General features: G+C 34.0%; 3 protein-coding genes across 3 annotated transcripts; 2 read left to right on the forward strand and 1 right to left on the reverse strand.

Annotated features, from left to right (window-relative positions):
* Window positions 1–3,660: 3,660 nt before the first annotated feature.
* LOC133192358 (uncharacterized) lies at window positions 3,661–8,361 on the reverse strand. Its single transcript, XM_061328374.1, has 6 exons — window positions 7,867–8,361; window positions 7,286–7,749; window positions 6,433–6,631; window positions 5,482–5,553; window positions 5,193–5,306; window positions 3,661–4,473 (listed from the first exon to the last, which is right to left on the reverse strand). The coding sequence occupies exons 1-6, from the start codon at window positions 8,359–8,361 to the stop codon at window positions 3,661–3,663; spliced, it is 2,157 nt and encodes a 718-aa protein (XP_061184358.1).
* Window positions 8,362–9,351: 990 nt separating this feature from the next.
* LOC133192218 (heat shock 70 kDa protein 12A-like) lies at window positions 9,352–13,541 on the forward strand. Its single transcript, XM_061328193.1, has 5 exons — window positions 9,352–9,427; window positions 10,728–11,061; window positions 11,389–11,607; window positions 11,960–12,119; window positions 12,363–13,541. Exons 2-5 carry the CDS (start codon window positions 10,750–10,752, stop codon window positions 13,409–13,411), a joined length of 1,740 nt encoding a protein of 579 aa, XP_061184177.1. The 5' UTR covers window positions 9,352–9,427; window positions 10,728–10,749; the 3' UTR covers window positions 13,412–13,541.
* Window positions 13,542–17,206: 3,665 nt separating this feature from the next.
* On the forward strand, window positions 17,207–25,551 carry LOC133192359 (uncharacterized). Its single transcript, XM_061328375.1, has 7 exons — window positions 17,207–17,425; window positions 18,903–19,043; window positions 19,368–19,609; window positions 20,514–20,712; window positions 21,008–21,112; window positions 21,334–21,447; window positions 21,847–25,551. The coding sequence occupies exons 1-7, from the start codon at window positions 17,207–17,209 to the stop codon at window positions 22,126–22,128; spliced, it is 1,302 nt and encodes a 433-aa protein (XP_061184359.1). The 3' UTR covers window positions 22,129–25,551.
* The last annotated feature ends 420 nt before the right edge of the window (window positions 25,552–25,971 follow it).

Below are 25,971 nucleotides of genomic sequence, written 5' to 3' on the forward strand. Positions count from 1 at the left end.
AAGCCCTAGCACCAACTGTTTAAAAGTAATGGCCAAGATTTAAGTTTTTTAAAGTAGGTCAAACTTCAAGGCCAATGTCAAAATAAATGGGAAGGGAAGGTTTTGTCACAAGAATTCGCATGTGGAATATGAAAGCCCTAACTCAAGCCATTCCTAAGTAATGGCCAAGGTTAATCTAAAGTAGGTCAAACTCCAATGTCATTGTCAAACTGTCAAAATAAATGGTACACAAGGGAAGGTCTTGTCACAAGGAATACATGTGAAGTTTGAAAGGCCTAGCATCAATTGTTCAAAAGTTATGGCCAAGGTTAAAGTTTGGTAAAATTTTGAAAAAAAATGGGTCAAACTACAAGGTCAAGGTTAAGAGGTCAAATATGTTGGTACCCAACGAAAGGACTTGTCACAAGGAATACACATGTGAAATATGGAAAGCCATAGCTCCAACCAATCAAAAGTTATGGGCAAGGTTAAATTTTTAGTGGACAGACATAGCAAAAACTATATGCCCCCTGACTCTTCAGCTACCATGCAGGGTATAAAAATACTGGGTAATTTTCAATAACATTTCTTAACAACTCTGTCAGGAGAAGTATAAAAATGTTAACAAACAACATACATATGAAAGCAGGACAAATTTGGATCAGAAAATTCACTCGAGCCTTTGAGTCAGGCGAGTTAAATAATTATAGCTGTAGATCTGAAAATTGTGATGGCCCGATCTGCAGCAAGTTTAATAACAACATAAGAACAGTCAACTAAACTCTTTAATATGTAAAACATAATATTATCAACTAAAATCTATGATATACATGAACATAAAAGATTAAATCAAAAAATAACAAAATTGGATTGATATGTTACATGGGTGTAAAGAATTGTTCATCAATGAGAGGTCCATAAATTGCTCTAAAGTGCTCTGTTGGAGGACAAGTAATACTGGGGTTGGTGTATACATGTACATCAGCTAATGCTAATGAAGGTTGCAAATAAACAAAACTTGCTAATTTGTATGATTTTGATGACATTTGGTAACCAAATATTTGAGTATCAGCCCCATCTGAAATTTGAATGCTTGACCCATGTGACAATTTTTTCAGATTTACTAGAGCTTTGTACAGGAGGAATTACATGTGACACATACAATATGGTATCACATAACATTAATTATAGCAAGACATTTTCCTAAGACACAAAAGAAAGAAATTTCTAAAAAATGTAATGTATTTTCAGTATAGGATCCACCATAGACCTGCTTTAGGTCTATGGCTCCACTTAGCCCCACTCAGGAATCTGAGCCCTGGGACATCAAATTCACTGTCTGGTAAAGGGCTCACAGTTTATTGTCATGATACTAAAAGAGTTTTGACTGTTAAATTTCAAGAAATAATATTTTTCAAAAGTATACTGTAAATCACATTTTATTCATGAGAACTTTATTTTCATGTAATTATGAGAGACAGTGTGCTCAAGAAAATTTCATTCTCACATATAAAAGTAACCCTTTATATGATTACACAGAGCAATAACCACAATTCATGAAAATTTTGTCTTGCTAATAAAGAAACATTGACTATCTTGCGAAAATAAGGTATCCCGAAAAAATAGTGATCTACAGTAATAAATGTACAAAATTGGACTATTAATTGAGTCCCATCCTTGGACCTGCAGCTTAAGGGGTACCACTTTTACAGATTTGGTAACATGCTAGTTACTCATTGTTATTATGCACACAGTTTGTTTGTTAGCTGATCAAGAGTAAAGAATATTTTTTAAGGGTCAATATGAAGATTTTTGAAGATTGTATGAATTTTTATGATTTTGGCCAAAGAACTTCTCCAGCCCCAGGGGGTTTAGACAATGAATTTCATACTTTGTTTCTCTTTCATCCATAAATGCTTTGTACACAAACTGGTTGAAATTGGTTCAGCAATTTCAAAGAAGCTGAAAAAAGTCAAAAGTTTATGATTGACATACACTAGTGGACACTCCACAATTGACAGAAACAGATAGCAACAGGTCACTTGAGTCTGAAAAACTCGTACATGTATAACCAAATTGCAGGATAATTAAAAAGGTTTACAAATTGTATCTTAATGCTTTGCATGCTTTAAACAATATGAAAATACTTTAGATAAAATATGATGTGAAAAAAATGTTCTTAGTCTCAACACATCAGTATCTACATTAATAATGTTAAAAAGGACAAGAGACCCATGGGTCTTAATGGTAACCCGAGTATAAAACAACACTGTAAAGGCTTCATTGAAGTATAAAACAGAACAAAAACTGATAGATGATGAGATATAGCCCCAAAACAATAGAAATATGATGATATGGGAGAAACAAATTAATTAGTCTGGTACTCAGTTACAAATCATATAATTTTGGAAAAGGCAGCCTTGCTCATCTTAACCATGCAAAGAGTTTGTCTACTAAATACTCAGGAGCAGTTATGAGCTATAGAACCCCATCCTAACACAAGAACAGAACTCTTATGATTTTAACCCCAACCTTCAGGCCCCTGAAAGGAAGGGACCATAAAACTCCCAATTTTTGTCCCTGTTTACCCATAGATGTCATAGCCAAAATTGGTTGAAATTGGTTCAGCAGTTCCAGAGAAGAACCCAGAGGTCCATGAAGTTCTCAAGTTTGGAAAAGGCACCCTTGCTTATCATAATCATGCACTTAATTTATCTGCTTAATATCCAGGAGCAAAGAAGATTTTTTTTCAAAGAAAAAATGCATTTTAACTATATGATTAATAGAGCCCTGCCCTTACACCAGAGGGGCCATGAATTTCATAGTTTTGAAAGTTCCATCCTTGCTTATCATAACCGTGCACTTAGTTTGTTTGCTAACTATCCACAAGCAGAATAGAAGCTTTTTAAAGAATTTATTCATGTTAATTAATCAAGAGAGTCCTGCCCTAACACCAGAACCCCTGACTCAGGAGCCATCAATATCAATTTTTTTGGAAAAAGCATCTATGCTCATCATAGACATGTAATTAGTTTAATTGCTTAACACCCAGGAGCAGAGACAAAGATTTTCAAACAAATAATGCATTCTACTATATGATCGATCAATAGAACATTGTCCTAACACCTGAACCTATGACCCAGGGGCTATGGATTTCATAATTTTGTTAGAAATCACAATGCTTATTACAATCATGCCAACAGTTTGACTGCTTGATCTCCTGGAATATAGAAGATATTTAAAGATCGCATTAATTAACTCTTATAGTTTTAACCCCAACCTTTAGGCCCCAAAAAGGCAGAGATTATGAAATTTACAATTTTTGTTGCATTTACCCATAGATGTCATAAGCCAAAATTGGTTGAAATTGGTTCAGCTGTTCCAGAGAAGAAGCTGAAAATGTTCAATTGTTAACGCACATTGCACAATGCAGGAAGGACAATGCACAATGAAAACAAATAGCAATAGATCACCTGAGTCACTCAGGTGACCTAAAAAGAGATGAATGAAATGATTTTCTTGCATAAATACACTTACACATAATAGTAAGCATGAATTAAGTTATTATAATAAAGCCTTGTTAAGATCAGTGTAAGCAAGAGTCATTACAAAACTTTTATTCATTAAATCTAATTCTAGAAAAATAAATCATTTAAATTTTGAAAACTAATTAAACAAAAATTAAGCTTCAGAAGAACCAGGGTCTAACCAAAACTTCCTTTCCATTGCTTGCCAAATATTATATGGAAACGTTTTTCCCTGAAAATGCACATATTTTTCTCCATTATGATAAAATAAATATGGTTCTGTGTATTTATGGAGTGTATCTGACATATGGCTTTCTCGTACTCTAGATCTTGAACCTTGCGAAGTAGAACTTGTATGATGTGTCCTTTGTCTGTGTGTGTTGTCATATTTTGGTGATGCTGTTGATGTTCTTGCTGTTCCAATACTCTGTTGATAAGTAGGAGTAGCTGATTGATGTCTGTTCCCGTACATGTATTCATAACTCCCTCTGTCTGTGTTGGCTATTGATATTGGTATTTCCCGGTGTGTCCTAGTTTGACCCGTTGTTACAACATTTCTGCCTTGGTTGTCAAACATCTGATCCACAAGTGGATCACTGGTGCCTGTTGTTTGTCGTGCCCTCTCATCAACCTGATAAGTCGATTTTTTAATGTTGTCTGCAGCACTGGGAGACCTTTGGCGGATTGATCTGTCCTTGTTTGGATAAGGCTGAGCAACCCCTTTCTGCAGGAGAGGACCATTTTCCTGCAGAAGAAGTGGAAGCCATACTACAAAATGGACGGTGTTTCCTGTTTTCGTGTATTCCTTATACATGTTGCCATTAAATGGTGAACCTTCAGCTGGGGGCTGACCCAGGGCTACTGGAGGGTTCTGCATGTGCATCAGCCAGCAAAGCTCTAGACATTTGCTTGTGTACTCAGGGACTTTTTTAAACACAGTTTTGAAACCACTACTATATTCAAATTCCTGAAAAATACATCAATATGTGAATTACAGCTGCATGTCAGTAAGGTATGAAAAACAAATTTCACAAAAAATTATGAAATGTGTGTACTGCATGTCAAAAGTATTTTCTGAACAACAATTCTAAATTCATACCCAAGGTTCAGATGTAAGAAATTGACAAGTAATTAAAATAAAAATGCATACATGTTTGGGTAAAACTTTCACATACATATAAGTCAAATTTGTACACAAACATCACAAAATATACATTTACACTGCACAAACATTAAATTACTAAGAAATGCTTGAATAACTGAATAAAGGAAGGGTTTATCAAATTATCAACATATTTGATACCACTGATAATTCAATTTTTTGATTGATTTATAATGATTCCAGTAGTCATGAACGATTCTCTAATCAAATATAAGTGATCAAACCCAATTAGGGCATGTTGCATAATACTGGCAAAGTTTTCATTCTCTTGCATTTTTCATTTGTGTTTATTTCTCACACTATATTTTGATGAATAAAAACTATGGCACTGACCCACTGCACAGACAGAAGGACAGACATTTTGGTTTCAGGGTTCAAATATAGCTTACAAGCAAGAATTTTTATATAACAACATGTACATGTACTTCAAGTTTATCGAACAGTACTAATTAATGACACAATCATTTAGACCTATGAATGGTGTTTTTTATATAGGCCTAGTATTATCTTTTACACCCATTTACCTTAAAAAGGGAATCTGATGGCATCTTTTGTGATTTTCTAATTTCCTCTAGCATTTTCTCCGTTTGTGGTTCAACAGTACACAGTGTGTTTGAAGCATCTCTTGATCGAATACGCTAAGTCATAAAAAAAAAATAATAATAATAATAATAAATCAATAAATACCAGTAAATAAAAATAAACTGAATAGATTTAATAAAAAAAAATTTCGATCTTTTTTTTATTTTTTTCATTTAGTAAATTTGTGGAAGAATAAGTTGGCTATATAGAAAGAAGAACAGCTGGTTTTACCAGATTTGTTAAGGACTTCTTGAGGTTTTCCATCTGATGAAAAGCTGCATCTTTACAAAAGGAGTAGGCTGCCTATATTATAAGAACCTCTTTTTAAATCATCTTAGATATATACTGCTTTTTTGTACATTGTTTGTGATATTGATAAAAACGATTTGACAATTTCCCTTCTTTCTGATAAAACATTATAAAGTAAGACTTCTGAGGGGTGCATGATCAAAAAATTCAAGAACTATCTGTGTATGTACAAAATGTACATAACCAGAATTCAGACCAAAATGAAATTTGGGATACATATTATAGAATAAACATATTCTATAAATAGCAGATGTTACGTAATATTTTGCTCCATGTTTATGACATCACCATGTGAAAATGACATCAATATCTAGATGACTTGTGACAAAAAATGGTCGACACAGTCGTTCTCTAGAAAGGAACGACTGTAAAGTTTTAGGTATTTCTTTGAAAATCCTTTGCAGTTATATATAATGAATTATTCAAAGTTAATGGCGACAGAATAGAGAGGGGTTCTTGCATATAATTTGACACAAACTACAACCAAGGTATTCTTAAGAAGCAAATCTGTGAATGAAATGCAAGTCTTTGATTTATGTGTTCCAACTTCAGACTTGAATAAAATTAAAAATTCACTATTATCTATATGGGAATTCTTGCATAACACTTTATTAATTGCAGGCCACAGTAAATGTATTAATGGAGTCATACCATCCAATTGTGCTCTTTAGCAAGTTTGGTTGAAATTAGGGTCTAAAGCAGATGTTGAAAATATGAAAAATTAGTAGACAGACAAGCAACATCTAGATATTTGGACAACAGAAATCCTAAGGTGACCAAATATTAGTACCCCAGTATTGAAATTAAAAAAAAAATCCATTCTGTAATATTTGCATGAATACATGTTGCATTAATTTGAAGTAAATAATTAACCTGTATACAATCCAGTAACTCTACTATAGCACTCTCTTCTGTGTAAATTTCTTGAGACAAATGCTCCAAAGCATCTGTCCATTCGTTGTCATAGAGTTCATTGTACTTCTCAGCAATCTTTGTTGGACGGTTGGAGTCACTTAGATCTGTGATGTTAGGGTTTTTGTCATTTAACTTATTACCCATTTCCTTGCTTAACCTGAAAATAAAAAAAATATCATAATACTTACATAATTTAGTCAAACACAGAAATTGTATATATATATAGGATATTCAATGTTTTGTAGATGAATATGGAATTTATTTCACGAGTGGGACAGCATTTTTTTTATATTTTCACGAGTGCGAAGCACGAGTGAAAATATCAAAAAATCCTGTCTCACGAGTGAAATAAATTCCATATTTATCTACAAAACATTGAATTTTCTGTTTATTACATTTTCTTTGGTTTTCCCTTTGCCTCTTTCTTTTCTTAACACATTGTCATAGGCTTGGCGTCATAGTTGAGCGGTTGAGATGACATAGCTTAGAAGTGAGATTGAAAACATTACATGGCATGGATTTTAGCAACATATTTGGGAAGAAATTTGCAGTTTTAGTTCTATCAAGATTAATATCTCTAGTTACTATCTCTACCTTATGACAGGCCAGAAATTATTTTTTACTGACTTTGATATCCTTTCACACTGTGAGAGAATATCATTTTGGTATCCTTTCACACTGTGAGAGAATATCACTTTAATTCAATAAATAAATCACAGTATTTCACTGTTGAAAATGTAATAAATTTAGTTATTCCTGATAACCTTGCTTGATTGTTAGTCGATAATGTTGTGGAGTTTTACATATTCACCTTGTCAGTGCCTCTGTCTTTTCTTTCTCCAGCTTGTCCTTTTCTTCATGTGCTTGATCTAATGCCTTCTTATGTCTTTCAACTCTATCAAGCAATTTTGATTCCATTTTCTGCTTCTCTTCTAACTGCTTCTGTAGTTTTTCAATGTCTTCTTTTAATTTTGTCTCTTTTTCCATTTCCTCCAAGCCTTTTTTTTCAAGAGCTTTCTTCCACTTATCATTCAACTCTCTATTCTTTTCTTCATATTCCTGTTTTATTTTCTCTATTTCTTTGCCCAATGCCTCTGAAGGATTGAATTCCTTCTCCATCTTTTCTAATACTGTAACCTTTGCATGTAGTTCATCCACTTCCTTTTGCAGCTGATCTCGTTCATTCCGAAACTGGTCTCTCTCTCGTCTGCATCTTGATTCACTTCTCTTATCAACCACTTCAGTCAAAGACTTTTTAGATCTAACATACTCTTCCTATAAAATCATCAGAAAATTGTGATCATATGATGTAATTAAAGAAGTTTATGAAGATTAAAGTATTCAAAATTCTTTCTGAAATATACTTATGGTTGTAAGTTAAAAGTATTTTACCTCTCTAGTTAGAGCTGTTGGATCTCTGGATTCCATCATTGCCTTGTAATCACGAAGGCATCTTTCTATGTCAACATCATGGATGTCCTGCATAAAATCCAGCAGCTTCCTAATTGGTGACCTTGGATCCTCTAGTAGATCATTCTCCACATGCTCCAGGTTTGAAGCAGAAGATGATGTGTGAAGATGTGTTTCAGGCAAATCCATTTGTAAACGTTGAGCAGTTCCAGGAATAGAGCCACTTTGTTGTACATTGGACTGTGAGGTTCCATACTTTATATCCTTATCTAAGTAACTTCTGTAATTTGTAATTGAGTAAGGAGATCTTGATCGTTCTGAGATATCATCACCATGAGGATTTAGATTTAACCCTGTAGTAAGGTTGTTTGACAGTCCACTGGCTGTCTTATGAGAAAGAGTGTTTTTTCCATCAAACCCAGGGCTAGATGTATATGATGGATGAAAGGAACGTGAAAAATTGCTTGGAAATGACATATTTTCTGAAAGATAACTTTAGCTGATTAATTAAAAGAGCTGGGTTTCAAAAAAGAAAAAGGAAATAATCATCAATTTATAATCTTTTGAATAGCATCAGTGTGAATGGGATTTGTATAATTGAGAATAAATACTATCTAAAATAAAATGGTTCCTATTAAAACTACATAATTATCTAATAAAAAAATGAATGGACTGAACAAATATCTTAAATCAGTTTGTTGGCATACATCGATGTGAATTTCACAAGAATTTTATTCAAACTTAACCAAATCCTTAGCATCTCTTCATTTATCTGTTTATTTCAAGAATGCAATGTGTTTGAACACGCAACATTAAACCGAAAGTAGAAAGTTTAAAAGTTTTGAGATTAAGTTTCAAACACACGCTTTAAATACATAATAATCATAAAATAATTGAATCAATGGTGTTTCCCAGCTGATCAGGAAGTCACCTATAAGTTTCCTAGATACAATTAGTTGTCAACAACCTGATTAGTACTGTGTACATGTTACAACAATTACATTGTATTAATACCAACTCTATTTGATGATATATGTTATGCATGCTTGCATTTTTTTTTAAACATTTTATCACCAAGAGTTAAACAATCATAAAAGGCTCACTTTTAAGAACAAAGATCCATTCAGATTATACACTGGTCATTTCGAAAGTGGTAAAGCGAAACTTGGATTTCCAATATTCTAAATTTAGAAACAACACAATTAATTCTGTCCTTTAAAATTCGGTATGAAATTGAAAGGATGGAAGCAATAGTCTATGCTTTTATAAATATTTTAATGAAAATTGAAATTATTTAATTTCAATTTATGAAGATGCCCTGGTAGTTTTTTTCTTCAAAGCTTCTCCAAGTTAAGCCCATTGTATGTACAAGTTAAGTCTTAACAGGTGGGCCTACCTACCCATGTAATATGTGAGAAATGACTGAGACTGAGAGATAGATAATGGCATTATACTTGCGTTATTCAATGCGTAGTTATATCTAGTGACAGATGAAGATAACTACTAGAGTAAGAGAAAAGTCAAAGGACTTTAATCATTAACGGTAATTCTTCAGTAAAATTTTAATCGATGTTAGAAAATGTACTTTCGTTTTCGCCATTGAATAGTTCATTAGTTGTAAACGATTACACAAATGTAGACCTACAAAAAAGCCTTCATTCTAGAAAAAAAACATAAATTAAACATAAATTAAGCTTCAAAACTTTTAAAACACAGCAATATGTCTGATATCATAGCATTTGGTTTCTTTCGTTCTTCAAACTCAGTTCATGTAATGATGTTAAAGAAGTAGACTGAAATGTTGACATATCATGCAGAGACAATAATAACAGAGATTTGTCACTCTGTCATTAACAGGTTTATTTAGTGTTTTATTGGTTAGAATAATCAAACTGTGTCTTGGGACAAGTCCTCACCACAGTTAGAATATGTCACATATTAATCTCAGCGAGATTCCTAGAGACTAAAAATTTTGGTCTGGCATCTCTCTGAATCTCAGACTAGTGTCACACAAAGTGATTCAGGAAATCTTGCCTGGACTTCAACCTCTTGTTTCAATCAATACGGGCTGAAATGAATTAGCTGCCTGCTTCAAATTCTTTGTACTATGGTTCATTTCTGTAGGAAATAATAGTAGAACAAAGTATTTGAAGCAGACTATTACTGGAAGTCTTCAGCATCAGAGGTTTAAACAAATAGGACTTTGCTATGAAAAATCAACAACTTTATATTTGGTTGAATTTAAACCTTTTTTTAAAGGTAAGAAACAAAAGTTTTATAGTGATAAGGACCTAAAAGGATGTCCAAAGCAAAAAGTTGAAGTGGGCAGCTAATTCATTTGAGCCAGTATAATTGATCAAAACAAGTGGTCGAAGTCTGGGCAAGATTTCCTGAATCACTTTTTATGACACTAGTCTGAGATTCAAAGAGATGCCAGACCAAAATTTTAAGTCTCTACGAATCTTGCTGAGATTAGTCCCATATATACATGATATAGTTGCAATATAGCAAACTGGAGCAGATCAGCTCTAAAATGATTTTGTTTAAAAATTAAAAGGAATAACACTGAAAATAAGTACCAAATTAATCGCAAAAAAGCCTTTTACTCTAAAAAATACTCAATAGATTTTGTAAATTCAGTATTGATGTTGAAAATTTCTGGGGGAAAATTTCCCCACCTACCTATTGACCCAATTTTTTTTTATCCCAGGTTGGGAGAGGGCAAACAAACATTATATTAAAGATGGTCTAATTGTGATCTATATGTACATGTACCTCTCTCTGCAATTGTAGGTAACCTAACATTAATGATATGTCAATTTATAATATTCCATTTGTTACAGGGATTCTGAGGAGGAAACAGAAATGGCAGACAAAAAAGATAAACTTTTGGTAGCCGCCATAGATTTTGGTACTACATTCTCTGGATATGCATTTTCATTTAAACATGACTATAAAACTGATCCCTTAAGAATTTCTACCAATCAGAACTGGGTAGCTGGTTCAAGGGGACTTGTGTCCTTAAAGGCGCCAACATGTGTGTTGCTGTCTCCAGAGAGGGAGTTCATGGCATTTGGATACGAAGCTGAGGATATGTACTCAGAACTGGCTCTAGATGATAATCATTTTGATCATTACTTCTTCAAAAGATTTAAAATGGTGCTTCATTCCACTAAGGTGAGTTTTCCATTGGAAAAGAAATATGCATTTAATGGTGTTTTGCTTTTCTCAGCGCAAATGTCACTTTAAGGTTGTCAAATATTTTTGGAATTCGGGGCTTAAGTCAAAATTGAAACATTCAAATAAACTAAAAAAAAATGTGCATTCTGTAGATTTCGATATTATACAGTCTTAAGAAAATAATTTCTCCTAACTAAAAAGACTGATGTCTTATGTGCACATGCACATATATGTAAAAAAAAAAAGAAAGAAAGAAAAGAAAAAAAATGATTTTCTTCATTCCTCAATCGATTAAAGGTAGATTGATGTACTTTCTTTTTGCAGAAATTGTCAAGAACCATATTGATAAAAGATGACAAAGGCAAAGAAGCCCCAGCATTAGATTTATTTGCCCATGTTATAAGATACCTGAAAGGTCACTTGCTAGCTGCATTGGAAACTAAAGGCACAACAGTAAACAATAAAGACATTCACTGGGTCTTAACTGTTCCAGCTATCTGGACAGATTCAGCCAAACAATTCATGAGGGAGGCTGCCAATAAGGTAGGTACATGTTCTCCATACAGTTGGACTTTTACTTAAAAGACCAAAAATATAGCAAAAATATGGTTAAATATTGATTGAATATTTAGAAATTGTGACTGAAATATTGATCTCAATTAAGTACATTGAAGATTTATTTTCTAAGGGGGAGGGGGCTTAAACCTACTGTTGAACAATTTTGCAATATTTTTTTTTCTTTGGCCCTTAATCATGTGTGTTTAAATTTGCCAAAATATAAATTGTTTTCATTTTGAATATATAAAGTCACCTTTTAGTGTATGAATTTTCAATGTTTCCCCCCCCCCCCCCAAAAAAAAATGCGTGAAATCTGTATTTTATCAATATCCATTAGGCTGGTATTGAGACAGATCAGCTGTCTATTTGTCTGGAGCCAGAGGCTGCCTCCTTGTACTGTCAACACCTGCCCACCACCAAGTTGATGGGGAACCCTGGTACTCAGTCTTTCCTATCCTCCAGTTCAGGAACAAAGTACATGATCATTGACTTAGGAGGTATGAAAAAAATCATTTGATTAATGCACATAGACTATTGTTTAGGATATTGAGTCTTTAAGACAATTTTTTGGTGATTTTTTTTCTTGTCTAGCAGAATTTCTTTACCTAGGTGCGTGATGTATTGTATACCTTTTTTATACTATTTTAATAACTACACATATCCTCTTAGAATGTAAAACAAACATTGATGGTACTAGATCTGTCATTTAAATCAAAAAACAATTCTGAATTCCTACCTAGGTGGCACAGCAGACATAACAATTCATCAAAAACAACCAGATGGGACTCTGAAAGAGTTGCACAGACCTACTGGGGGACCTTGGGGAGGGACAAAAGTGGATGAGGCATTCCATCAGATGCTGATTAGAATTGTCAGTGGGCCATGCTTTAAGAAATTCAAGGACGATTTTAAAGCAGATGATCTAGACATCCACAGGGAATTGGAGACCAAGAAGAGGACAATAAAACCAGAATCCGAGAGCAAAATTACGATCAAGCTACCAGTGTCCCTAGTGACAACATTTGAGGATGAGACAGGTGAAAAAATCAAAGAAGTGATACAGCAGATGCAGTATGCTGGTAAAATGACCTGGCAGACGGATAAACTGAGAATGGAGGCAGACTTGTTTAAAGATTTGTTTATGGAGCCTGCTAACATGCTTGTTGAACACCTTCAGGAATTGATGAAAAAAGAAAATCTTACAGATATATCAACACTTCTGATGGTCGGTGGATTTTCTGAATCACCCATGATGCTGGACGCAGTCATGAAGGCTTTTCCAAGTAAGAAGGTGATAGTTCCAGAGGACGCAGGTTTGGCTGTGCTGAAGGGAGCCGTTCTGTTTGGCCACAAACCTCAAGCTATCACGATCCGTAAAGCTAGGTACACATATGGAATTAATATTTCCCCACCATTTGTGAAGGGTGACCATTCCCCAACAAGGAAAGTGACCATAGATGGTGTAGATCGTGTGAAAGACGTTTTCAAGAAATACATCCAGTGTGATCAAGATATCCGTGTAGGAGAAGCCGTCAGTGGGCGCCATGTTACTATAAAAAGCAACCAATCCGAAATGCTGCTGAAGATATTCGCATCAGAAGATCCAAATCCCAAATATGTGACTGATAAATCTTGTGAATATCTAGGAAAAGTGGTAGTAAAATTGCCAGAAGCCAAAGAAAGACTTAAGGTTGATGTGAAGATGATTTTTGGAGAGACTGAGTTGATGGTGGAAGCAAAGGAGTCCACCACTGGAAAGGTCTACTCCTCTTACTTTGACTTTTTGTAACAAAACTAATATGAATTATATGTGTACCTATTAAATTAGGATGTCTTGATTGAATGATTCAAAACTGCAAAAGAATGTTTTAATCCATAAGAATTCTGTGACATGCAAATAAATAAAACAATATTCAGCATGCTCTCTTTTTAGCTCACCTGAGCTGAAAGCTCAAGTGAGCTTTTCTGATCACATTTTGTCCGGCGTCCGTCTGTCTGTCCGTCTGTCTGTCCGTCTGTCTGTCCGTCTGTCTGTCTGTCTGTAAACTTTTCACATTTTCGACTTCTTCTCAAGAACCACTGGGCCAATTTCAACCAAACTTGCCACAAAGTATCCTTGGGTAAAGGGGATTCAAGTTTGTTCAAATGAAGGGCCATGCCCTCTTTCAAGGGGAGATAATTAGGAATTACTGAAAAAATAATGGCATCATTTAAAAATCTTCTTCTCAAGAACCATAGGGCCAGGAAAGATGAAACTCATGTGGAAGCATTCTTAGGTAGTGTACATTCAAGTTTGTTCAAATCATGACCCCCGGGGGTAGGGCGGGGCCGCAATGGAGGATCAAAGTTTTACATAGAAATATATAGGAAAAATCTTTAAAAATCTTCTTCTCAAGAACAGCAAAGCCATGATGAGTCATATTGATATGGAAGCATCCTCAGGTAGTGTAGATTTAAGTTTGTTCAAATCATGACCCCCGGGGGTAGGGCGGGGCCACAATGGAGGATCAAAGTTTTACATAGAAATATATAGGAAAAATCTTTAAAAATCTTCTTCTTAAGAACAGCAAAGCCATGATGAGTCATATTTATATGGAAGCATCCTCAGGTAGAGTAGATTCAAATTTGTTCAAACCATGGCCCCCGGGGGTAGGGCAGGGCCGCAATGGAGGATCAAAGTTTTACCTAGAAATACATAGGAAAAATCTTTAAAAATCTTCTTCTCAAGAACAGCAAAGCCATGATGAGTCATATTTATATGGAAGCATCCTCAGGTAGTGTAGATTCAAGTTTGTTCAAACCATGACCCCCGGGGGTAGGGCGGGGCCGCAATGGAGGATCAAAGTTTTACATAGAAATATATAGGAAAAATCATTAAAAATCTTCTTCTCAAGAACAGCAAAGCCATGATGAGTCATATTTATATGGAAGCATCCTCAGGTAGTGTAGATTCAACTTTGTTCAAACCATGACCCCCGGGGGTAGGGCGGGGCCACAATGGAGGATCAAAGTTTTACATAGAAATATAAAGGAAAATATCTTCTTCTGAAGAACTGCAGACCATGATTAGTCATTTTGAAATGGAAGCATCCTCAGGTAGTGTAGATTCAATTTTGTTCAAATGATGACCCCCAGGGGTAGGGTGGGGCCCAATGGGGGAAGGAAAGTTTTACATAAGAACATATAGAAAAAAATATTTCTTCTCAAGGACAGAAAAGCTATGTTTAGTCATATTGATATGGAAGCATCCTCAGGTAGTGTAGATTCAAGTTTGTTCAAATGATGACCCCTGGGATAGGGAGGAGCCACAATGGGGGATCAAATTTTTACAAAGGAATATATGGGAATTTTTTTAAAAATCTTCTCAAGTACAACAAAGCCATTTGTTATATTGTTATATTGACATGGAAGCATCATCAGGTAGTTTAAAATTCAAGCCCCCCCCCCCCCCCCCCCGTCTTTTCAATACTGAACTGATTGTGCTTTTGCCTAGCCAATGTGATCAGGTGAGCGATGTGGCCCATGGGCCTCTTGTTTGATGTACCCTTTGTGATGATGAGAAATATGAATACTCATTATAATCATACAAACAGTTTGCATGCTTGATTTGTCCATTAGTAAAGAGGAAGAACTTTATAAGATTTAATATTTTTACTAAAATTCGAACCTAGCCCCCTCCTGAACTTTTAATTGAGCGACCATAAATTTCACAATTCGCAAAGTAAGTAAGATTTTTGAAAATTGCATTAATTTTTATGGTTTTGGCAACACTCCTCAGGCTCCTGGGAGGCAAGAACCAAAAAAATTCCTCATTTTCCCCAATACTTTAATTACAGCCTGAATTTACTATATGACATACCATTATAAGAGGCCACATGGTCACTTATTTTCTGTCTAGATTTTACTATACTACTTTGAACCAAACTTCCCAAAGTTTAGATGAGAAGTAAAATTTGGGTAAAAAGACAGCAACAGGGTTCAGAAGACAGCAACAGGGCTTCTTAGTACAAGTATAATTATTGTACTGTCTAAATATAAAGGAAATTACCTGTTTTTCAATTCTTGTACAGAAAAACAAGGTTTCATTTCGTAAAATAAATAGGCAAATGTCTTCATGTAGTGTATATTCGTTTGTTCTGTTCAATGCAGGGCCCCTATATACATGTATAGAAAGAGGAAGAGAGATTTGTTCTCATGATTTCTTCTATATATACCCAAAAATATTTAGTTGTGGGTTTCTAAACGGACATTTATTTAAAATGGCATATCCATGGCCATAAGAACAGGAGGAGGGGACGGGCATGCCCCCCCCCCCCAAGTTTTGCCGATATATATGGTATACTACATGTATAGTATGTTATAGAAAAAGTAGCTACTTTTGTAAGTAGCTCTAATAACATTTGATAACCTTTTTTATTTGATTGTCAAGGAAATTTTGCTTGAAATATTTGGTTGTGCCCCCCCCCCCCAACTGAAATAGCTTCCTATGGGCCTGATATTTGCTTATCAAACACAACTAAACTTTCTTAATAGCAAAACATATCCTTAAATTATCAATTTGAAAGATTTTTTTCTACCTTCGATCGCAGTGTATAAAATAAAACGCTATATAGTTTTTTTTTTTTTTTTGGGCCAGGAAGTTCTTAATTAACTACATATAGACTAAAGTATATTTTAACTGAGAAGTTCAAGTGTTTTAAGAATTTATATACGAGCGTGTATATCTTCCTCATTTTCTGTACGATTCTGACTAAAAAATAATCGTAAAGATGTGGAGATTCACTGTTAAAAACGAGTTCCTAACTTGCAACCGATCTTAACTTATGTAGTAAAAATAGTTTTGATCGTCACCTATATGTAGATTATAATCAATGATAGATCTTGTAATTAATTAACTACTAATATTAGATTATATTCCCTCTGCTTCATTTATAACTAAAATAATAAATGTCTTGAAATCGATTTATTCTAGTTAAAAAAAAAAAAAAAAAAGATCCTCAGTTTCAATTATTCGGAGTTGATGGACTGGTATTTGACTTTTATATTGATAAAGGAATAAACTATAGGTTAAGTTTGTGACCATGGCAACTATCACAAAATTCATTCATATTCAGTTCAATCGTTAAATATTTGTTTTTGTTTTGCTTTTTATGTATTTGCATATTATATGTATGTGTGCTTATTTACTTACTGCCTTTAACAGATACTTACACAATAAGATAAGATAAGATTTATTGATACCAATTTGGGGCCCCTGAGGGCATACAAGTAAAGAATAATACACAAAAGAAGAAATTCGAAATTGATAGCTAGCAGCAACATGTCGATATTAAAAGAAGAAACTAAAGAAGAGTGAGGATTATAGCAGATGGGACACAATATTTACTTTGCGTCGTCTAAAAAAATGAGAATTGATAACACATGGATGGTAAATGCAAATAATTTTATTGAAAAAAAATATATATATAATGACCCCCACCCCCCTTCTCCCTCTCTCTGCTTGTGGGTGCATATAGATCCGCCCCTGTAATCATTTGTGTACAAGTATTTATCACTTCCGCTTTCGATTTCCATACTAAACAACATGATGTCTAGAAAGGGCATGGAGGGTTATAAAAGCTTGATAAAGCCTCTGCTCGACGATGAAACCCTACTTAAGAAACATCGCCAGAAGATCAGTCGGGAAATGATCCAGAGTGCACGGGACTTGTATGAACTGTTGGCGGGGAAAACTCATCAGAAGTTGTCGAAGTCACTTCCAGCACAGGAGCTTCCAGCAGAGGACCTTAATATTAATATGAATGTAAGTATGACAGTCAGCAACAAGTACGTGTATATATATATAGTACTTATAAAAAGACAAAGGTTTCTGTATTTTTGGTTTTTGTTGATGTGTGTGTTTTTTATGAGCACTAAATTAAGGCACATGCATATTCAGTTTACACAACTAAATCAGAATTATTTACATTGTAGTATATATATATATAAAAAAATCTAGCTAAAAAATGCAATCTGTTGTTTATTCCGAGGGTACTAAACAAAAACATTCTCCAATCTTCATTATACTTTAAAATATTTTGCAATGATTAAGTTAATATATATATATATATTGTTTGGTTCTATAGATAGTTGTCCATGTTTCTCATCTATCTTGCATTTAGTGCTCAATTTTAAATCATTAACCCATTTTTGAGATAATCCAATACGTGTTTAATCAGTTTTAGAAACACATTATCGGACTGATATTATAGTAAGGCCTAAAGTTGTTAACTAGTAATTTTGCAGTCAGGGGACGAAAAGACAGTGTTACGAATATCCGCTAACCTAATTCTAATTTGGTACAAATGACCTCGGGTAGGAGTCACGAGTCGCTCATGGTACATTCTCTGATCGTAGCCTACCTTTGTGATAAAACGTTTCTCCATAACAATAACGTACTCGAAAAAAAAAAACTATTAGGTATATACAAAAATAAATAATAAATATAGTTGGTCGAAATTACAGCACTCTCTACTCTAAAGAATTTAATCTACAATTCTTTTAACCTGGATTTGTCACAAATGAACTTGTGCATGTTCAGAACTTATCCTCTGGTCCTTAATTATATATTTAGTATGGAGTTTTCAAAAGTTATGAACAGGTTAGAAGTTGTGGAGAGAGAGAGAGAGAGGGAGAGGGAGAGAGAGAGATAGGCCAAAAAGGACATGCCATTGATCTTCAATTGTACAGAAAAAGAAAATTCAAAAACGTTATTGACTTTATGCGTGCATGTCAGACATTAACTTTGAGATAGCCTATGGTTTAAAATTTAAATAGATAATAAAAATAAATTTAAAAAAATTCCTTCTACATTGCTCTGCGAGATGAATTTTCGGTTGAATGCTAATAAACAAAAACACTTGAACAGAAATACGACGTTAGTAAGGAACAAGAGTACGTCTATGAATTGAATGATCCTGGCAAGCTATTGAACAGGAAATTATGTATTATCTCTAATCAGGAAAGAAAATCGTGTTTTTCAGTGAACAATAAATTTTATGGTCCGCCTTAGCAATGGTAAACTAAAGTTTACGTGGACTTGATAATCATTTGCGGACGCCACCTTCAAACCCTCCTTCCATGCACACTCTTTAAAACGTGTATATTTGTTTATCTTAAGGGATGATTAATTGAAAAAATCTTGATCCGCATTTGATGATCCAGGCATGGAAATTAAAGAAAAGAAAGAAATAACTATATTACAGTTTATAGATTAAAGAATCAATAATTCTCTTTCCTAGTTCAAGATAGGTGAGAAAGAAATATCCAATAACCGGGAAAAGTTTGCTGAACTTCAAAATGTCATTACGATCTGCAAAGGTGAATCTAGTGAAGAAATGAAAGAATTCGAGTCGCTGATGTCTGCTTACAACTTTTGGCAGGTAATTTTGATTTGTTAATGATGAACAAACTCAAAGTACATGTATAGAATTTTATCACAGCAAGAGCTAAGAAGCTAAAAATCGGGGAAAGTTCGCTCGTGATTCACTGATTTTAATGCCATTACAGGCATTGAATTATTCGATTCGATTCGAACATTAGTTTTTAAAATGTGAATGACTTAATCCAAAAAATCAACAAAATGATAAAAGAAAATTATACCAGTTTATCACCAACTTGAAACAAACAAGCTTTTACGCTTTCATTGAAAAAAAAATCTTTCCGTATAACAATACATGCATGTAATTGTCATTTTTTATGTTTAGTCTTCAGGACAAATTTATTCCCGGCCGCAGAAGTCTTCCGAAGAACCAGTTAGAAGGGGGGCTAAAAGAAGCAGCGGAAAAAGACTGAGTATGACGGTCAGGGAGTCCAGACATATTCCAGAAACATTTTTCCGGAACTTTCAAAAAGTTACACCCAAACCTTCTAAAGAGTCTGAGGAATTTCAAAAGATTAAACTCGAAAACGAAAAGCTTCGTGCACAGGTAGATGAATTAACCACAAGGTAAGCTTGGTCATAGCTGTTGCAAAGATAGGGATTTGATGACATTGTTAATAATATAAAATCCCTTAATTGATGTTGTAAATGCGGGTACTGAGAATACATTTAGATACTACATTTATCTAGTTTCTTTCGAGCATGGCATTACAACACTGCATAGCAACTGGTAAATGTGTCGAATTTATAGTCGCCAACTTGAAAAACAGCCTTTTTCCTTGGTGCATTTCATATAATGGGTTTTCCTCAAATCAAGAAAAATCATGAATATGGAGAAGTACCGGTAATACTAGTAATGCAGGAAATTCAATTTTGGATTGATAAAAGATATGCTCCTCTACTGTAAAACACCTTGTCAATTAGTGACCTTTCATAATATGGTTCTTTTATTGTTTTCAAACCATCTGCCAAATCTCTTTTCCTGGTAATCTCAGTGTGACAATTTGGCAGTTTAAGTTATACAGCCTACTTGTAAAGAACAAGGAAAAAATGTCAACTATATATAGTGACTATAATGCCTTTGGCATAAGTCTTTGAGTCAACAGAATAGAGCTTTTAACATAACATATGCACCTTAGGGTGAATATCAAAAGTTCATTTTCTTACAATTTTATCAAGACCCCCCTTCCTTTCAAGACTAAGTGTGATGAGAGTTGATTTAAATTTGATTACGTTTATTCATTAAAGAAATTAAATACTAATTGACTAAAATCTTATGGACGATATGCATTTTTTTGCGTAATTCTCTATGTTTGACATAAAAAAAGGGGTTCTTTAACCCTCCCCCAACTTTTTTATATTTAGTTTTATATCAGACATCTATCTTTTGATCTGCATCTTTTCAAATACTGTAGCATTCACTGTATACTTTAATTTGTTTTTTCCTCATTTCCCCCCTTTCCTGTGAAAGACTGAGCAAAATCGCTAGCGATAAACTCGCAGACGGAAATCCAAACTTTGCCGATCTGAGCGACAAGAACAGGCCAACAAAAATAGGAGAGAAGTTCGGCTTAGTGTATGACGAGGAGTGGAGCGAGGCTTTTGAGGAAATTATAACTAGGCAACATAAAGATGTGGAGGCATACGAAATCTTAATGAAAATTGTTAAGGTATAAGTCTTTTTGTTATCTGTTGTGAGTCTTAAACATTTCACGGAGTAGGAAAAGAGATATACTCCTTACAAGAGGGGAAAAGGTATTTCTATGTGTGTATTGTAATGTAACACACCAAAATAAATATTGAATGGAATTTTGTAATCCAACAGGATTCCGTTTTAATTCAGATATTCTGATCTTGCCGGCTTCAGAATGCATAGTTTTTAAAAATGATAGATTAATTTGCGTGTTTACTGTAAACTACATGTAGTAATTGTAAAGTAGACAAACTTTTGATACTGTTGTGCAGGTTGGAATAGTGTTCTGTCAAGAAGTAGCGAAATCACAAATGTCTTCTATCGAAACAGGGATGCGTGAACCAATGCTGCGTCCTCAATGGTGCAGCAACGGAAAGGTTTGTTTTCTGGTGTCGGATGAATTAAATGTAGTATTCATAGTCGTCAATTGTTCACTTTCAAGACTTTCACCTGAATAATATGGTAGTTCTTGACTATGCACAGCAGTCTTTAAATTAGAACAATCGAAATTTTCAACAATAAAGGTAATTTCATTTTTGTTTGCATAAATTCTTTGGAATTTTGACTTTAAAAAATATTTAAATTTATGAGTATTTAGGAATACTCTGTGGAAGAGATGGAGGCAAATACAAGCTTTACAGCATCATTGAAAAAGTTTGCTAAGGATTTCCGTAAAGCTACATCGACATCGTCAATCAGCCCTCTGTGTACGGTAAGTATCCATGTCCTCATGTATATGTTAAACACTCTGCCCCTTGTTTTTCTGGAACATATTAACCTTTTGTATGAATCTGTAAGTCCCCCACAAGTCATTTTTAAGAAACCTTTCCTTATTTTACAGTAGTCAGCTGTGTGTGATACAAGTTTTCTTTAAGAACACCCCTTTTTCTCGCACAGAAAAGCTTGTTTTTATTTAGTTCCTTTTTACCAACTTTCTTTATATCCATACAAGAAAGTGTTATGATTTGAGGGATGGAGAAATATATAACTTCCTTATATCTGAAATTGCTTTATATCCTTGTAAGCGAGTTTAATTGTATTTCGACCAACTAAATGCTTCTGTTTTTCCTTGAAAGTCTCCAATGTAATATCAAGTGTTTAATACTGGTAGATATTTAAAGATGCCAAACTCAAAGAAATTATCGACTGGGATGTGTACAAGATGGACAACTTGAACATTTACATAGACGCATGCATCGAATGCTTATGGTTAATGTGTGTGCAAGATCCTCCAATGCATATTGTGTCGTTAAACAAAGGTGACACCTATAACCCTGCTTGTTTTAATATGTTTATGACAAAAGGAAAAGAAGTGGAGTATACGGTTTGGCCAGCTGTTTTCCTGTACAAAGACGGACCATTGATATCCAAAGGATATGTCAAAGTCAAATAAGCGTGTGAAATGGTTATGAGAAAAGAATTTAAAAAGTGCAGCGCTAGCCAAATCAAATTATTTAATTCATTTTTAAAGATATTTATTTATATAAATCTGAATTAATATGGGATATCGAAAAGGTGATAAAAACAACAGTTAGTTGTATATGGTTGTTGAATTTCGACTTGTTTTAAGTTCACCTGAGTGATCTTTTCTGATCAAAGTTTTCCCGTCTTCCATGCATCTCTTTGTCTGCGTGGAGCCTGTACGTTTATTCAACACATTTTCAGCCTTTTCCCTTTAACCACTGGATTAATTTCAACTAAACTGAGGGGAAAAAAACACTAAGATAAAAGAAATTCGTAAGTTCTATGGTCGATACAGTGACCTTGTCAGCAAATAATTGTTAGGCCATTATTTACACACTGAATTTCCGATATTTACCGATCATTACAATTAAGGAGCACATGGCTGGTGTGACCGGTCGGCGGGGGATGCTCACTCCTCCATGGCACCTGATCCCACCTCTGATGTTTTTGGAGGTCCATGTTTGCTCTGCTCCCGAATTGTATTGTTTCAATGGACTTTGAGTTGAATATTGTTCAATATATCCATATTTCATTCAAACGAAGGACAACGCAGCAAGAGAGATAAGGGAGATAGATTATAAAAATGGCGGTTTTTCAAAATCTTTTGAAAATTTCTTACCTCCAAGTACCTAATCAAGAGGTACTGTGAGCACTGATCTCACAAAAATGATAACCCCCCTCCCCCGCCTCCCATATGATTATAACGGCAAAGTCCATGTTATGGTATGGGAGACAGATCAAAGAGTAAAAAGGGAGGTGCAAAATGGCACTAATAATAAAGATTCTGTGAAAGTATCATTTAATTATATGCAGTGATATAGGAGGAGTTCGGAAAAGAAATTGGTACTCCTCAGTATTATAGAAAGAATAGCAGTGTCTTATGTTCTGATATAAGAAACCCGAAATATGTGTCCGATCAAAAGTTAAAACAGAAGGTCACAAAGGCAGTATGTAACAAAGATTCTGTGAAAGTCTTATTAAATTTCATGATGTGGTATGAGAAGAGTTGTGGATAAGAGATGGGTACCCCAAGGCGTAACGGACGGACGGACAGACAGACGGACGGACTGGACATCAAGCATTCATGATTGTATGATTGTAATAAATTGAACTCTCTACCAAAATTGTGAAATTCAAGGCCCCAGGGTCGGAGGTCTAGTGTTATAGAGGGGCTTTATAGATAGTTTTCGTATGTTGTATTGTCCCTTCGAGTTATTTCCCTTGACCGCCATCTTGGAGGTCAAACTAGTGAATTTTCCTCTTTGAGCAACAAATTTAAACACGTTAGACAGAAATATGAGGGCAGCTATCATTAAAATACACATGTACTAAATTTGAATTAAAGGAGGCTATTGTTAACATATACTCGTAAATGAGGCTGTTGTTAACATACACTCGTAAGTAAAACTGTGTTATCTTCACCTCGCTGCCCAGTATGATAAAAAAAAAAATGGTTGAATAATGAAGGAAGTTGGGCTCGTTGAACTGAATATGGCGACCAACGGGAAATAACTCTTTCTAAAATCGCGTCTATCGAAAACTATCTATAGATAATATAGTGTAAATGAGTAAATTCTTTGAAAATCTTCTCTCCTCTGGTATATTAAGCAGACTAAGTGTGTAGATATAATGAGCAAGGGTGTCTTTTCCAAAATTGTAAAAAAAATTATGGTTTCATCTACATGATCAGGGGTTTCGGAGTGAGGAGAGAGCTCAAATGATCATATATTGAAAATGCATTAATTCTTCTCCTGGGTATTAATCAAACAATTAAGATACCCGTAAGTGCATGGTTATGATAAACACGGGTGCCGCTTCCAAAATTGTGAAATTCATGGCCCTTTAGTCAGGAGTTCTGGAGTTGGGTTGGGCTCTATTGATGCATAATTTTTTTTTAATTCTCTGTTAGGTAGAAGACTGGTAAACTAAGTGCATGATTGGAATAGCAAAGTTGCCTCTCCCCAAATTTTGAAATTAACGGCCCATTGGTCAGGGGTTCTGAAGTTATGACTGTACTGTATTATGATCATAAAATGAAAATTAATTTTTGAAAATCTTCCTTTTAGCACCTGGGTATTTACATGTAGCAGACAAACCAAGTGCATAATCATGTTTAGCAAGGTGTCTATTCCAAAATTATTAATTTCATGGTCAATGAGTCAGAAATTCCTGTGTTAGGGTGGGGCTGTATTGATCATATAGTAAAAATGCATTAATTCTTTGAAAATCTTCTCTTCTCCTCGGTATTAAGCACACTAACTAGTATATAGTTATGATAAGGAATAGTGCTTCTTTCAAAAATAGTGAAATTCATAGCCTTTAGACAGGGTGGGGCGCTATTATGATCATGGAATTTTTACGCTGCTTTAAGAGAAGTTATTTTCCATTGTTATTTACTTATGAAAATTAATCACTGTAAATAATGTTATTTACAGGTAAATTGATTGAAAGAAGAATATAAGAATTTTTATCGTATAATGCAAAAAGTACTTTCAGAGTTTTTTAATAGTCAAGTAGATGTGTAAATGATAGAAGAATAAATATTAAACAAAAATTTCTTAAATATGTGCATTAAATATTATTCAAAGACCGATGGCCTTGGAATATTCTGTGATTATTGTGTTTTATTCTAAAACATTGCTGTTTTGCTCTGTTTGGTGACAGCAATGGCACTTGCAAAAAAAAAAAGAAAAAAAAAAGATGAGGCCACATTAGAGGACTAAAGTTTTACACAGAAGTATGTAAATTTATACTAGAGCAATGTTTCTACAATGTGTAACATTTTCTATACTCAATTATAATTGCTTAAGATACTGAATTTTGTAAAATATATGCATATTTATTTGTCATTAAGATTTGATAACTCTTGTGAGCGTTGTGACTCTTGGAACTTTTGTTAACATATATTATGCATGTATTGAATTATTTTATACTTACTTTAAGTATGGACTAATCTGTTGACATACTTTTCCAGAGCATTATCAATAAAAATATGATTGGGCATACAATCAGGAAAAGTTGGTCATTAATTTTATTTTCATTGACCAAGAGAATATAGCATAATAATATTTCTTAACACACATTCGTGTTCTATGAAATACATGTATACTTTATTTTGAAATCTACGACTTTCTTGAAATAATCTGCCTACTTGTCTATAGCAGTTATTGGATTGTCCTGTCTATGGGTGAAATGTACAAAATACGATACTGTCGGCATATTTATACTTCATATTCCTTGTTTTAAATGTTCGTTTTCCAAGATATTGTTTACGCATGCATATGCAGTGCCTAAAATATAACATGTTTGCACTTATGGATTATTGTATTTCATATATGTATAAGTTGTTTTTGTTCTTTTATTAAAATTTTCAATAAAAAACTACATAATGTTACTCATATTCTTTTAACTTTATTAAATAAGTGTAAAACATCTACTGTCCATATACCTTAAAAAATGATATTAAATGAGGGTGCTTTAACATTAAAGTACCTCAGATGAAGTACCGATTTATCATTTTGAAATTCTGTCACACAATGGCTATACTTTATTCGTGTTGAAGTGGAGAATTAAAATCATATTGATGAATTATTACACGTATGAATTTCTCTGAGTTATTACGAAATTCCGAATTATGTATTTTTGAAAATATGGATAAGAATTTTTTTTACATTTTTAAATCAAAACTAGAAACTATGATAGAAAAAAAAAATACAGGCAAATTATTGTAAAGAAAATATGAATGTTGAGAAGTATCTGAAGCTTTAAAGCT

The sequence above is a fragment of the Saccostrea echinata genome, unplaced genomic scaffold (genome assembly GCF_033153115.1).
Source record: "Saccostrea echinata isolate AGI-Se365-2 ecotype Australia unplaced genomic scaffold, CSIRO_AGI_Sech_v1 ptg000025l, whole genome shotgun sequence".
NCBI classification, from domain to species: Eukaryota; Metazoa; Mollusca; class Bivalvia; order Ostreida; family Ostreidae; genus Saccostrea; species Saccostrea echinata.